Genomic DNA, 17,250 nt, shown 5'->3' with positions numbered 1-17,250 from the left:
TCACAGCTGCAAGTGTTGATGCAGGTGAGCGTAAAACTGTGATGCTGTGTGTTGGTCTGTATTTGCTATAGCATTCTTGATATCAGTTATTATATTTAACCTCTACGGCTTCACGTTGACCAAATGCAAGTGTTGATGCAGGTGAGTTGTGAGTGTAGTCCTGATCCAGACAACAGCTTGTTCAGCTTGACCTGATCAGGTGAATATTAATGCATGGTTGGGTCTATTATTATGAACGGTGCACCTTTGTCAGTTGATTGTTAACATGTCCGAACAGCCGAGACAAGGTTGTCGTTTGACATCTCAGCAATGTCATTACTGCCTTTAACAGATGGTTTAATGTTTCCGATGTATGCATGTTTGGCACGACCACAACACTAATCGCATCCCCTGCTCTTCTAGATGACGGTAACTTGACCTCAATATTTAATTTATCTTGTCAATGCGACGTAACAGGTCATTCATATGTAGAGTAGTTCAGGTCAAGCTGAACAAACTTTATTTAAACGTCGGTAGAGTACGTCATGCCTACCACGTAATGCTGATACAAACAATCAGATATCATATCAGAATTATCTACAGCATTAGCTGGGTTTCTACACCTCCGAGGTCACACAACGTAAGTTTACCTAGATTTGCACGACAGTCATTGAACTGTTTGAACGTGATGTAAAACATGATATTCTACTCTTGGTGCTTTAGAACATAGCTGGTTTGTGAATTATTCAGTTCTTTCACTGACTGAATTAGGTTAGTATTATGCAACATTCCAGCAGTATCACTGAGGGGGACACTACAAATGGGCGTCACTGTGCTTGGGTCTTCGGTATGACAAGAGCACGCTTTAACCACTAGGCTACAACACCGACCCTTCAGTTCTGGCAGATTATATAGTTTAAGAGACTGAAAATATGTCTACAATATGGTCCACTCCGTTACAGGGTGAAAACAAGGTGTGGTTTTGAATGAACGAGCGAGTTTATGTATGTGCTTTCCGTATTTCTGCCAGATCGCGTGTGTGGTTGTTTTCGAATTCGTACGCTTTTGCAGTAATATTTGCTGTGTGTGTATATATATATGAGTGTGTGTGTGCCTGCGCCTACACGTACGTGTGTGAGTACCAGTGTTTATTTGTGTGAGTGCATGTGCGTGTGTCTGATTAGCGGAATGATTGAATGCCATACACAACATCAACATCGGTACTTGTGAATATCATTTATCTCGTAAAGGATAATCATAATCTATATACAAAACGGGTCAACAGTGCAATTTTTTTATATAAGTAAACCGTGTTTCTAATAATGCAAACTTTATAAGTAATAATATCATACAGTGTGAAATATCGTGAAATATTTCCTAATGCTGAAATGTACAAATAATTATCATCTGAAGATAAAACCAACCATATTTATATGTACAGAGAAACTACACTATAGAACACTCGTAAATGTCGTAAAACCAAAACCAAAATAAAACACAATAACTTCTACAAATCAAAAACATCTAAACAAACCAAAGCATTGGGTGTAATCAAATCAACCATCCAGGATCTTGCGAAGTTCTTGGTCATTTTCTGTTTGCGCCATGCAGAGTTATAGACATGGCCAAAAAACTGTTCCGCTTTGTGCTTACCAATATTCGCTTCAGACGTAATCAACAAGTGACCTTTGACGTGAGGCAAGCCGATACGAAATGTATATTGGCTTTAGCAAGAAAAAGAAAACCTGTTATAATTTATGACGGACAAGGTTAGATGAATGGTGATGCTAAATATTGAATGTTGAATAACAAAACTGTTAAGATGAAGCACTTTCATCTTCTAATGCACTCTCATACCCTGTATCTTGCTTTATGTCACCCAAAATGCATCAGAAAACGTACACTGAATATTGATATAACCATAAGTCTCTCGGTATTTCATTGTACATCGTACAATTATTGTAAAATGTGTGCTGACAGTGATTCAGAAAGAAGCATCTCTCTACAAAAGCTGTCTTCAGTGATGGTGTGCCAGTCAAATTGGCTGTTTCAATGTCAAAGGGTATATACCGCCTGCCCAAGGGTGGCCCCAAGTGACCACCAGTATTCAAAACACACTTTTCGTGGTACGTAAATAACCTAATTTGTACCAGACGGCAAACGACTGAAACCACTGATTGTTTAAGACACAATTTTTGACCATATTTTGAATTTCAATCCAATCTTGTGACTTGCTCCCGAGTACCATTTTCATCTCGGGATTGAAATATACAAACGGCACCATGTGGCAAGATACTGACAATGTCATTTTCTCCATGCAAACAAAAGTATTTCAAATCGTTTGCGAAAACCTGGTGTCGAGTCTCATATATTGAGATGGCATGAAAGTGTCGATCTGAGCTACTGCGTAAAACTGTCTACTGCAATATATACAATACAGAATATATGCACAGACATGTTTTCTCAAATATCTCATGGCAAAGTAAGACATTACGTGTAGTGGGAAATAATGCTAAGTGATCATCGCAGTTTATGCATGACAAATGTTCTTACAAATAAGTATTGAAGTCTTCATGTGTGTATCAACACATGCGAGCAAAACAATAAAAAGTAATGAATTAACACGAACGTGCGCAGGCATGAAACAAGCATGAGGTTTTCACTCTAATCTGTAAGACATATATTCACATTGAGATCTGACAGTGTCCTGTATAAATGCCAGTGCTACAATGTAGTTATGAGGTATTTTCTCACATGGACATTTTAGTGAATAGATTCAATCGTGATAATGTATTTGATCATTTGTTCATTGTTACCCTACAGTGCCTCAGATCTGTCCAGCCCCATATGAACGTCCCCCAGTGCGATATGCCCCTGATAAAGAAAATCGTGTACGTCAGAGGTTCAATAAACTTTTTACATAGGAAGAACGTCCTTTTAAGAACTACAGTTAACACATGTTATATTTGTCATAAGTAAAATATAGTATTACATTACCTCCTTTATTATTACAATCAAACCTGGATGTAAGGAGAATGCCTTTGTCAACTGTAAAAGTCAACCCCAAATAATGATTATCGTCATTATCAATATTCAGTCAGCTCTTTTACGATACAAGTTGACTTTTGTCAGCAAATGCAGTTGTGATAGTCGTCATGAATAAATCGATTCTTTACATAACGAGAATTTCTTTGTCAAAGAAAAAACAGTCCTTCATATAATAACATTGTCTTTTGCATGAACACATTCAAAACTATACACAAAAAATGCCTTTGTCATTAGTACAGTGAACCCTTGATATGACAAGAATACCTTTGTCATTGGTACAATCAACCCTTGATATGACGAGAGTTCCTTTGTCGTTGGTACAATCAATCCTTGATATGACCGGAATGCCTTTGTCGTTGGTACAACGAACCCTTGATATGACGAGAATGCCCCTGTCATTACTACAATCAAACTTGGTATGACAAGAATGCACTTGTAATTAATACATTCACCCCCTTACATAACAAGTTTATCTTTGACATTAGTGTAATCCAGACTGTGCATTTAGTTATGATCTCTGTCAGTAGTATACTCACACCTTGATATCACGCGATTGTAATTTGCATCAATACAATTAGCTTCTTTCGTAACGACTTTGCCTTTGTCGTATTTACAACCAACCCTCGATAATACAACATCGTCTAAGTCATGAATACAAGCAGGCCTTGGACATACGGATTTACCTTTGACGTTTTGGTTTGAGAAAAGAAAATCACAGGAAGTTATATGTCATGAAATCGAAGTCCAATAAATTGTAATTTTGAACTCGAGATATGTGTAAAGCCATACCAAACGTGCAAATGTAATGCTCTCAGACGCAAATTTGATATCCATATCCAGCCATCCACTTCATCTATAGTAAATATCTTCATCGTTTTTAAGCAGTTGTGCTCATATGGTAAAAGCACTATATGAATCTATAGTATAGTCTATGATTATATTATCCTATTGTCACAAGCTTTACATCATGGTCCCTTATTCATGAAGAAATGCGACATACCCATCTATACGTGTATTTTTCACATTGATGCATTGTAACATGTCGTGTATCAATGAAGAACTAAATATCCTTCCTTCAGGATAGTATACAATCTCGTAATATAGGGCAGAGCATACATATTTAGCATTGTTGTACAATGTATGTGTATAATATATATATATGTGTGTGTATGTGTATATGTGTGTATATATATATATATATATATATATATATATATATACACACACATGAAAAATAACATGTTTTATATCCACCAAATATACAACGTATGAGTAATCGATGGACAAGCGACTAAACTATACTTCTCAGGCCACACAAGTCTTTAATCTAATTTAATAATTTCAAGGTCAATGCTTTGTGGCACATGTGCAAGGCATATTCGTTTAACCGTTAGACGTTGTTATTGCAATGATTAGGTAGATATCCAATACATGTGATAGGACTGTGTCTTGTGATGCTTATGCTGTCGATCACTGGATTGTCTGACCAAGAATCGATTATATACAGATTGCCGCCATACAGCTGGAGAATTTACTGGGGCAGTAAACAAGAAGCCAACGAATCTTTGTTAAAATAGTTCCTGGGCGAAGAAGAAATATGAGTTATAACGCCAGTATTTCTATCATGTTATATAACACATTCCTGATATATGTGATAACATGACAATTTACGTTCGCTTCGAATTTATAAATTTTCTTTGTAATAAGGGGACTGCCAAGCGTTGCATACGCAGTAACTATATTTGACAAATCAAAGGAAAGGGATTCTTCGTCCGTAACTTGTTATTGAAATGCCAAATTAGTTAGACCCCTACTGCAATACGTGTCAACGTTTAACAGTCCCACCTATCATCACCTGTAATGTTCGATGAGGATCGAACGTTGACCAATCTTTGCTATATACTAATGATAGATAAAAAGCGCTATGGTTTAATGTTAAGTATAAAATACCTAAGAAATAAATCGCACAGAACAACATAGAAAGAAGTGTGCGTACCTTTGATAAAATATTGTTTAATCATGACGGGATGACAGGCTATCCTCATTTTAGAGTGTAGTTGGTTTTGCCCTTTATGAATACATTAGAAACGCGGATAAACGAATGACACCATAATTGTATCAAAAGCATCTGAAAAGGTGAAAATAATGAAAATCGATCGTTTTGATGTTTTTGAGAATATTCAGGATATAATATAAACACACATTGCTGAGATCGTACCGTATTTAGGGGATATCGCCAGTCTTTACGTTCTGGTAAATATTTGAAAAGGCTTCTTACTATTTTACGTCCTTGAAGAAGTTCTACACATCTCGTAAAAGATAACAACGAACGACGATAATGGTCGTTGTTTGTCGTTAATAAAACACTGCAGTTAGAATAAACCGCGTGAATCAGGGGCATCGTGGTCATTTCGCCCTCTAGGATTTACCGTACGACAAACAATCCTACAATCACATGTGTATGGTACAACGTCACGTTACTGCGCAATATTGCATGGTTCTGTAAACAATATGTCAAAAAAAGATACACTGAGCCAGTCTACAAAATACCTAAATATTACAGTCATGTTACGAACTGACTGACACTGATGTTCCTTAGTATGACAGATTGATTTTACACACGGGTATATTATTGATAACATTTTAAACAACGTCCATCTGTTGATTAAGTTTGTGAATGCAATGTCGTGATGAATTTACGAAAAACGTTTCATTAATTAAAAATAATTAAATGAAATTGCTTGTCATCATCAAAAGCACTGTCTGTATTCCAAACACTACGCCACAAATGTCAAACTGACGAGTTGATACATTACATGCGGTATTTACAAGGTGATTGGCTTAAAACGAAAACATGAGGAACACAACTGACGTTGACGCCAACGTTAACATTAGAAACACCCAGAAAAGAAGGTTGTCTACAGCGTCCCCAACTTCTATCCATGTTATTTCTTGGAGTGGATCATATTTGTTGATATCGAGCTCAGGCTCATCGTACAACACAGAGAACTCGTGTCCGATTGGCCCCTCTTTGTCCGTCTTAGGGTCCATAAGAGACATATTTTCCGGGTATATTTTCGAATCCGAATCCGAGTGTCGTCGTTTTGCATCGCCGTTTTCATAGCGACGTAGTGTAGAACTTTGCTGCTTATCTGTCTCTAGTTGTTTCCGCTTCTGCGTCCTCAGCTGTCGGACTCTACAGCACAGGAGACAGTTGACCCACTTTGGTATGGGCCGATCTGGCTTCTGGTGAATCATATTCATCACAACTCCCGAGGATAAGACGGACATTGTACTCAGGGACAGCAGAACGGTAAGGTAGACGGCTGAAATTGGATAAAGGTGAAACATGTAAATGAATGAAGGTGAAACATGGATAAGAATGAAGGTGAAACATGGATAAAAATGAGCCTAGTCATTGAATAAGGATGAAGCTTGTAATAGGATAAGAATGAAACGTGTAATTCAATATGGATGAAGTATGCAAAATAAAAAGAATAAAGCACGTATTTAATAAGAAAGAAGCATGTAATTTAATCAGAATGAAGAATTCAATTGAACAAGGATGAAGTATGTAATTGAGTAAGGATGAGACGTATGTAATTTCATTGTAATGAAGCATGCAATTTAATAAGAATGAAGAATGTAATTTAATAAGAAAGAAGAATGTAACAGAATAAGGAAGAATGGATGGATAAACACGAAACATGTATCTGGATCACAATAAAGGATGTAACTGAATAAGGATGAAGCATGTTATTGCGTATGTTTTAATCGTGTGTTTGGATAAAAATGGAAAGAGCAATGAATTGTGTGATTCACTCTGGGTATTCTCCCATGTTTTCGTTATCCATTCACACAATTCACCATATTGTACCTGGAGCAAAGCGAACTAATGCTCAACGAATGGGCTCCCCTACGCCCTATATCTGACCAGGAGGAATGGGTACGCTGTTCGCCTGTCACTAGGACGGTCTTGATTCGATTCTTAATGGGTTTTGTGTTTAAAGCTTCACAACTGCTTAAAGTGGTGTCACTTGATCTTAAACAGCCATCTTCTCAGAACGAAACATAAACGTATGGACATTAGAAGCGACAGTAAAATACAAGTCACAGTTCTCATTGGTGAATGTTCTAATTGTTCAAAATAAGACACAAAAAAGCAGTGTCGATTTAATGAATCTGCATTACGTATAATGCATATGCATTTGCTTGAAAGCATTTGCATTTACTAAGAACTACCTCTCTTAAGTGTTCCAGTATTGCACAGTGTTCCTTATAGTCTAATACGACGTGTTTAGTCATGCGAATTCGCTTTCTTTGATCGTACGTCATGATGGTATCAGAGATCGTACCTTGTACCAAGAACTAAACGCTAAAGACCAGGACCTAGATTTCCGAAGCTCTCTTAGCGCTAAGATAGCCGTACGTACCATGCAGTTAACATTAATTTACGACTATCTTAGCACTAAGAGAGCTTCGAAAATCTCTAGGACAGCCATTTCGAGTTTTCCATCCAAGTCATGGTTATTGAACGTCATAGTCATAAACTTGCTCCATAGTCTGGTTAAACTGAAGGGCGTCTCTGACTTCGTGTACAACTGCGGCCGTATCGATTCTCCTCCATGATGATGCCTTATCTCTCAGCACTAATTCCTTCTTCGTTTGTTGCGTCACTTTGTCCTTTCATCTCATGCCGTGAAATAACTGAACTTCTCAGTGTTAAAACGAAACCAGTCAGTCCAAATGCACGTCTTGGCATATATACATTGAACGGAACTAAAGCCTCTGCTCCTTAACAGAACCACCATAATAAGGATTTATTTCGCTACAATTTCCTAATACTCGAACGCTTATCACGACCTCGTGTGCACTTCAAACAAGCCAACTCTTATTACCGTTCTACGTATATCAATCTATTTCCGCGCCCGTAAATACTTCTGTTTTCTGCATTGCTAGAATGTATATGCTTCACGAAATCTCCGAAAAGCATGAACAAATCTTCACGTCTTTAGTAATACTAATTCCATTTTATGATCGCTTCAGTGCTAACATCATTTGCACAGCTGCATATAATCGAAAGCAGTGTTGCAGTGGTATGTTAGATCTCTTTTCGACCCTCATAGATAACTGCTACCAAAAGAGATGTATACTGAACGAAACAAGAAAAGGGTCATGACAATATTGTGGGGTATGTTTTGTGTAAATAAAGAGAAAACACACTTTGACGAAACGTTTCCACAAAATATTAATGATACCTAAACGTTTTTCCAATTTTCGTCAAGTCTATATTTCAACATCTTGACTTGACTTTGGTTCTGGTAACTAGCAAGAAAGCGTTAACATGACCTTATTTAGTTTCAAAACACTCCTCAGTAATTCCATAATGTCCTCTTCTGTCAGACACATCACGATATGCTCATTTGTTGTTTAATTAATAATTTGCTTTCATTTAGAGAAATTATCAGATCAAAAGGACTGATGAGCGTCTCTAGTAGCTGTTGTGAAAGCATTTTCCAGTGTACCATGTAATGAGTGAAATATTTCCCTGAACACCTGGTGCCTTCAAAGAATCTAAGTGAGCCATATTAAACTTTAATTGCACAACCAACTACGTGTTGGTGGAAACTGATTGCTCACCGGTGTGGGTTTGTATTTTTCTATTGCTATGGTTAAATTCTTGCTGCGTTCGTTGCAGTGAGACTAAATGTCATAACACAGTCAGCTGTTTTCACAAATGTTTTTGTGTATTGATGTATAATTTACATTCATGCATCGCTGTATCGTACCATGGTTTTACGCGGTCAGTTCGGTCTCTTATCAACGAGCCTTGTCTAACTCCACACTAGGCATGCTCATAGAGCTAGCGATCAAATCCACATAATTACTCCAGATAACCCAAGCTGCCTGTAAGGCCCTTAATTTATCCCTTCAGGTACCCATTTCTGCCGGATGAACACACAGGCATGTTTGACCAAATTTACTTGCCTAAGGAGAGACCGTATGTGTCACGGGTTTTCCAATATTCTGCGGAATATTTGCATCGCGTCTGATATCATAAAGGAAAGGAACCTTCACAACGTTTTTCCCGCTGACTCAATAGACACTGAGGTGGAATGAGCGTACATATGAATACCTACCAAGAATGGAGATACTCTCTGAGGTTTTCGGCATAACTTCACTGATAATACTCAGGTACACTGTAAAGGAGAGCAGCACCGTCACGGCAAGCGCCATCTTCTCACCGGAACTTGCCGGAAGTAGAAACACAAGCACGTTAAGAAGGGAGAGCATCACTACGGGTACAATAGTATTGAGCACGTAAAAAGTCCTTTTTCTTTGAAGGTGTATCCTAAACGTAACTCCTGTGTGTTTTGTGCCTGGTCTGTAAGTTGAAGGATAAAAATATGACTCCGCTTCTGTTGATGTTATGTCCCATTCGCCGTTGGGGATGCACGCATCTAAACTTACTTCTTGTGCCCCAGGAACTACCTCCAATGTCCTGTTTGTGTGCATCCAGGTTAGGAATTTAATCTCACACAACTGATAGTCAAATGGATACTTTCCTATATTCACCTCACAAATAGTCTTAGCCACAAATCCTGGCTCCCAGAATATTTTTCCATCGTAATCGATGCTCACTAACATTGCTGAATTTCCAAGTTCAGCGAAATTCTGTGCTCTGAAAATATAATAGAACTGAGATACATAACTGTCAGAAATGATTGTTTACTTAATAATTTGTACACGAGTAAGTTGAATTCGAATGTTGGGCATATAGTGCTTTCATCTTTTTATCAATAAATCGTTAAATATATTATATATACATACTAAAAAGTTTCGATACATGTTTCTTACGTGTTCTCTATAAGTAAATCTGGGAGCCAAATCTTTTTCTGGGACACTGAGATGTCCTCAACTCCTCCATAATTGCTTTTGTTCCACTTCAGAAATTCGTCCTCCCATTGCTGCAACATTCAGACATGATATGATAAGAGCCCAACTGATCCGACACAATTGGTCTATCAGTGCAAAGTCTGCTTTGAAGTAAACCCCGAGATAGGTTCACCACCAGACAGTTATGTAGGCTTCTCTGAGAGGATGTCAAGGTTTGAGTCCATGATGTTTCAGGAAAATACTAATGTACCTGTCTCAATGCCAACATGGTATGGTCATACATTCCATACATTTAAAGGACATGTAATGTAGTTTGGATTCTGTTATATCTGGAAGTCAGGAAACAGAGTGTGACATTAGTCTATTAGATGACATTTATATTACAGCGATAAATCATACGATCTCTAAGCTGGTTACTAAATTCGAACGGGGGAACATAATGAATTTTAAAATGTCAAATCATTTTTCCACCTACCTACTATAATTCACCTAACCACGGAACCAAGTTAAAATAAATCAATGAAGGAAATTATTTTTTCAGCAATGAGAAAACAATATTAAAAATTAAATCATTCGTGCTATGGGCGAACAGTTGTGCGTGACTTTCGGTCGTTGCTGTTTTGCGAAGATTCTGAAATCTATAGCTTTATGTAATAACAGACATGCTATTACACTCTTTCAACATTTTTGCATATTAAACGAAAGCTTCTTTCTTAACACAAACTGCATTGCATACAATCGTTACGTTCACATTTCAAGGATTAAAACGTGTAGAAAAACAGGTTATTTGTCCCAGTCGGTCCGCATGATAATCAAATATAATTTTGTGCGTCTCTTAATGAACCATTTGTTCAGCACTTTATGACATCTGCATTTAGCATTTCTTCCACATTCCTGACAGCATTAATGCCATTACTGCACTACCAAGGTATCACATTGCTGACAAATTACACCCTGTCTGCTGTATCTAGGCACATTGACATTTGAAGTAGCAGAACAGCACAGGAAATAAAGTCTGGTCGGATCCACCTGACTAACTATAGGTAATTATAAACCTCGAGGGACCAGCTATAGGAAACAGCTGACTACACATTAATTCAGATATCACGTCAGAAATTCTGTTAAGGTATCCAGTTCCTTAGGTATCTCAAACACATGACCACAATGGCTGTGCTTACAGTATCCATGCATGCCCAAACTTATGAAACGTGATATTAGAAGATAATAATTCAGAATATGTCCCTATTCTTTGAAGATCCAGAGCGTTCCGGAGTAAAGCAAGGATGACGTTCCAAACTGTTGTAATAGAATGAGGTCAGTTGCAGTTTCTTTAACCCTACCAGGCTCTGCAGAACTTGATTTCCACGGTGGTAAACAATGACATGTTTAATCAAAATTTATGTATAAGTCCTGGAAACATTAAACGAATTTCACTCCATTTGACATAATTCTTGCAAAGACGTAGTGCAAAGTTTTCCCATTGCGTAAAATTTTCATTTCTTCTTACCTAATGGAACTTATTTGTTTGGAGATAACTGTGTGAGTGGTAACTGCTTTTGGCAAAACTGGTGTTAATTACTTACCTCTGTTACAGTTTCATCACCAGTTTACTTATTCTGCAATGCGAAATTGGCAGATACTCGAAAAAAATCAGTATCAATGGATGTCAATAATGCCTCATTGATTGTCAGCGCTATGAGCATGCCTGGTGTGAAGTTTGGCACCATATAAATAAATACACTATTATTTCACCTTGTGTGAGAAGAAATTCACTTCTATTTCAATTCCGATCTACTGCCTTGACAAAAAGAACCAAATACCATGTATCCAGAATTCTTCAGAAAAGGTATTGTGTTCCTCTGAACATAACACCATACTATCACCGTGGGATTACTCTTCTAATAGTACACATAATGTACCATATGGTACCGCTCTGATTAGCCCCAAACTGTCACCACCAGGATGAATTCTTCTCGCATATTTATTTTGGAAACCCTCGAGTATAAAATGATTTGAATGTTCAGAATTGCAGGAGCGAGGTCTTGTTAAACTGATGAAACTGTCTGGATGTACAGATGTTCCGGGATGATTAAAATATATATGCTTTGGATATTTTATGAGTCAGCTACAACAAAGATTCGCATTGGGAAGCTTTTTTCGTGAGCGATTGCATTTTTTGCATTTCCCATAATGGCAACTAAAATGTTGTTTTTTATTTCTACCATGCTGGATTTCGATGTTTGTTATAAAGTAACCTTATATTGTTTTTTTCTATGTTCTGACAATTCAAGCTGAACAGTTTCTTTCTGTTTAAGTGTATTTTTTTCTGCTGTGCCACCAACTAGACATACGCATAACAATGTAGTGGGAGGTAATACTCACTATATTTAACCAGCCGCTTGTTGTTAATACTTGGTTTTTCATATCCTGAAATGGAAATATATCGAAATACAACATGAAAGCAGATTGTGATTATAGAACTACTATATTCAATACAATCACAATGAAATACAATACATTCTAATTCGGCAAAGGTATTCAGTATGGAACATTGTAGTGTTTTTATTGCATTATTTCTGCTAAGATTAAAGACGAAGCTGGAAGCAGTGATGGCGTAGTTGCTATATAAGTAGACGGGGAGTATAGACCGATGTGGAAACATCTAGAGTATGAGAAAAATAGTGGGCCCATCTTGGTCGCTCAATACTGTTGTAGGTTAATATTACTATCTCACACTTTTTATTGCTTTTATCAGTGCATTTGTTCCAAACTGTCCTCTAATTTACATTACCATTTTGTAGGGATGGGTATTGATCCGTAAACTCAGTGTTAGAACACAATAGTTAATTATATCACACAGCTGACGCTGTTGTTTCTGGATTCACACCGACTTCAGCTTAATTACTGGATTTGAATCAACGTGGGACTCAACAATTAATTATTACAATATTGGTTCGTAGAAATGCACTAAAATCACCATAGCATGCAATAAACATTGCAACTACAATTTATGCATGAATTAATTAGAAACTAGAACATAAAAGCCTCAATGGTTTTCTCCCGCTGTAATAGTAACTAAGCCATGTAGCTAAAAATACCTACCAAATCGTGTATCATGAGAAGAAAAAGTGACAGGTTGACGCTGACGCTGTGTGATTGATTATACACAGGGGGGATAACTCTATTGTATTTGTGGAAGATGGTTCTATGTAGTCTGGAAACGTCGTCAACGGAAGCCGTGATTACTGAAAACAGGCATGCATGGTTTGAAAATGTAAGACATTAAGATCACATTTAGTCTATACAGCATAGTTTCAGAAAAAAACATTTATATGCACAACTAATTCATTGGGGTGTGTTTTCGTCACACAAACTTTACCATATCTTCGTGCTGAAAATTGAACAAATGAAATAACATGACAATAAACATTCATAATACCAGACCCTCAGCCTCGTGCTGCAATGGAAATAGATAAAATAAAACACAAGTAAAGATGGTAAAACATGGAAAGTCTTATACTAGCTTTACATGACAAACATTTTAAGACACTGAAACATTTGTTACAGCGTTGGTAAGAGGATAAATATTAAACATAAATTATCAAATTGAAATATCAGAAATGCCAACGTTATATTATCTCCATTCACAAATGAAATGTCATAGGCCAAAGGGCCTAGACAAATGAAACCAGATCGTTCCTTGCTTCCCTTCCACTTTGTAGAATGTATGAAGAAACGTAATGTTGATGAACTTGCAAAGGTATCAACGGATGCTTTTAAAATGACTTGCTTTTAGAATGAAATGAATTCAGAAGTTCATTAAATAGTAAACACATGCTTACAAACTGTAAGCTTTGTGGGCATATCATGTAACCAAGTTTTAGAGTAGGCACAACTAAATGCGAAAGCAAAGCAAGGAGTAGAACTGGTCCTAATGCGGATATTGGACTGAAACGTTATACTTCTACTCCTTTGTGAATTAATATTATTCAATATGTCTTCTATTTCAACACTACGCATGGACTGATATATCCATTTCTGTATTAATGTTGTTTTTGTTTTTTTTTCTCGACCATGCTTTCGTAGCTTTGGCAGCTCTAATGATGACGGAATGTCCGTTCCTCATAGTGTGTAAAGAAGAAAAGCAAAGTTCAAAGGAAGAACACGAAATGGGATGATGCTAAATGATACCTCGTAGTCACTTGATAACCTGAAAGCAACAACCTTTAATAAAAGGGGAGAAAACGGTTTGCTGATGATTTTGGATCTACAAAGCCTGGTATTTCAAAATCCACTAATGGGAAGGATTTCACTAGGGATCAATGCCTAGCTTGGAGGTTTAAAAAACGTCAAGCAGAGTCAAGGGAGAGAGTAGTTATGAGGAAAACATTCATGCATAAACATGCTTGTATGTTGGTTATTGCAGGAGATGAATGGTTTATACCGAGTCAAAAACTAAAACATTATGTTATGATTGCTGGTATCGGTATTGCGTTGGATTCAATAAACTAAGCTGCAAAGCTCATTTTACTTTCTGTCATCGTTTTACTGAAACACCGTTAACGTGAATTGTAATGTGCTAACGCATGGATCGGCTACCGCATGATAGTTGCCTTTCCCAACAGAAATAATTACACCATAACGAGTATTTTATGCTATAATCTTTCACATCCACTGATTGGGGACTTGCTTTCAATCGAAATGACGAAAGGAGGAATCGGAGTCTTTTCAAAGTTTCTACTACCGACTAAGGAAACAATCGACAAAAAAAATCAATCTTAAGGTAATAACGAAACTGTGAAAGGAAATAACTAGTTTCTAATCAATTTTCTTTCAGCTAATGTCTTCTCAATTTGCTGCAAGGTTGGTAAGGAGCCATAATTTATTATGACTACTTATTTTCGCGCACATGTGCTGAAAGATTACATGGGTTTACTCATTTTGCTGTGTAAATGATAGAAATGTAAATCAAACTTCTAGGATATTTTGTAGGTTTTATGAACTCTTTTATTGGCTTTCTGGCTGCAACAATCGGCAAGTCAGTCAGGGTAACTTTAACTTCATTCGTCTTTAGTTAGTTGACTTGACGGGAAAATGTCAGCCAGGTCGCTTGTCAGTTGTTGAATGCGTTAGTGACTTGTGTTTACTAAGATGAATATTGATTTTGTCTATTGATTCTTGATTAGTTTCAAGCTTGAACAGATTTGCTAGTTTGGATACAGTCGGTGGTGTCAACTTACTGTTTGAAATTTGCAATCAACCACTGAATCACACTTCACCGAAACATTTTTTTTATTATTTGGTAATTATTATGATTATGTATTCATATACAGTTACGTACACAGTATACAAGTTGATGATTTGATCAAATAAAGGTTGGTTTTGGTAGTAGGAGCACTGAAATGTCTTGCCATTAACTATTGTACCGATATGTACCTACTTGTGGATTAATTGGATGTGTTACACCTACAAATTGGGAAAATCGTCATGCATTGACATAATAATTGTTGTTCTTGATATCAGGTATGTCAAATTACCTTGCCGTTGTGTTCCAGTTCATGTATGTGGATTAATTCAATGTACTGCCACCAATAAAACGGAAAGGTCTTCATGCATTGACAAAATATATGATGTTCTGGCTTGTTCTCAAAAACCTGCCTTTGTCAATGAGAGCTACATGTATGTCAATGTATACAAAGTTCATGCAAGAAAAGAGGACATAGATGACGCAACTGAAATGCTGTGATTGTTATTCACAAAGAAAACCTTCTTAAGTGGCACTATGTCTACTATACGTATATGCGTATAGCAAATGTAGGTCACTAGGCTTGAGAGGTTATGAGACACGGGATACTCTGGTTAGTAGTGTGCAGCCACAGTTGGTTACTTACATGACCCAGAACACCACAAATCTGAAATCAAGAAATGCCATGTTTGCTTTTAATCGTTAGTAAAGTTAGTATGACCTAACGTCCTTACTTGTAGCACTGACACCATCAGACGTGAAATGTTTAGGTGCCTTTTAGCTGTATTTGTTTGTGTGGACTACTTGTTAGTGGAAGTCAGACAATATAATACATCGCATCAGCAGCCATGTAGTCATATAGTTGTCCTCTTTTAACAAAACATACAGGACAGTAACGCAATGGTTAGCTTGTTTTACGACATAAATTGAATCAAGATGTATTTTTCTACTGACTTGTGGAAAGCAAACGGAATAATCATATATCATGTGTGTGTTTGTGTGTGTGTGTGTGTGTGTGTGTGTGTGTGTGTGTGTTGTCATTCATTTCACGTGATACCTTAGCCCCTTTCAGACACATATCACTCGGTACAATGAAACGTCGATCGAGGTGGTATTGATAAGTGGTTTAGTCCAGTTTATTCTTCAGTCTTTGTGAACATGTAGTTTTGTTTGACGTTTGTATTCAACACGTTTATTTCACGATGTAGTATTTCACCAATCGCGACTTCCACACACACGTAGAAGAAAGTCGCCTACAATTGCCAAATGCCGCAACTCGCAGATATACTTCCAGCAATGAAAATGAATCTGTGGTCAAATGCAATATTAATAATGAACTCTCTATTGTTTTCTTCAAGAAGAAATCGTCATATGAAACGTTTGCGGAGTAATACTGTTCATGCAATCATGGCTTCTACTTACATTATCAATGAAATGCCAAAGAGACGTATGTAGAGACAATAGCTCTAACGATGGTCGTGTTGTTTGAGTAATTATATGATTCAGGTATCTTTTACACGCACATAATATGTGCTCATCAAATCATCAGCATATATTTCGCCTTGACCGGTTTGTTCCAGGCTTCTGTCAAATAACACTACATGACGCCGGTATGTAAGTCCTATATTTCACTGCCCATCTCTATAAGAAATACCTGCTAAAAGCACAGTCGATAGTACAGTTAATCCATAATAAAGATCAGCTAAGTAATGGATTAATATTATGAGCGATGATTCGCATACTATGATATGATATCAGTCAAGTCACCGTGCCTCTATACAGGATCCATAAACAGCCTGTTATTATGAGGACGATGACACTGTTGATTATAATGAAATTGATGTGACACATTATATGCATATGAATATACAAGTACTATGCATTCTTTGTAATAAATTTCTTAATTATGATCCTGAGTGTGTTATGTGTACCACGCTTTCTTTCTACACCAGGACCCGTGATGATTAGGGTTAGAATTGATCTTCAGTAGCCCATGCTTGTTGGAAGAGGCGACCAACGGGATCTGGGATCAGGCTTGGTTGACACATGTCATCGGTTTCCAGTTGTGTAGATTGATTCTC

General features: G+C 37.1%; 1 protein-coding gene across 1 annotated transcript; it reads right to left on the bottom strand.

The window, feature by feature from the left end:
- Positions 1 to 5,868: 5,868 nt before the first annotated feature.
- LOC137258986 (neuronal acetylcholine receptor subunit alpha-7-like) lies at positions 5,869 to 13,056 on the bottom strand. Its single transcript, XM_067796687.1, has 5 exons — positions 13,027 to 13,056; positions 12,307 to 12,351; positions 9,886 to 9,995; positions 9,168 to 9,709; positions 5,869 to 6,353 (listed from the first exon to the last, which is right to left on the bottom strand). The coding sequence occupies exons 1-5, from the start codon at positions 13,039 to 13,041 to the stop codon at positions 5,869 to 5,871; spliced, it is 1,197 nt and encodes a 398-aa protein (XP_067652788.1). The 5' UTR covers positions 13,042 to 13,056.
- Positions 13,057 to 17,250: the final 4,194 nt, after the last annotated feature.

Source organism: Haliotis asinina, chromosome 12 (genome assembly GCF_037392515.1).
Source record: "Haliotis asinina isolate JCU_RB_2024 chromosome 12, JCU_Hal_asi_v2, whole genome shotgun sequence".
NCBI classification, from domain to species: domain Eukaryota; kingdom Metazoa; phylum Mollusca; class Gastropoda; order Lepetellida; family Haliotidae; genus Haliotis; species Haliotis asinina.
Note: the sequence above shows the minus strand (reverse complement) of the source record. Positions and strands in the feature narration are given on the sequence as shown.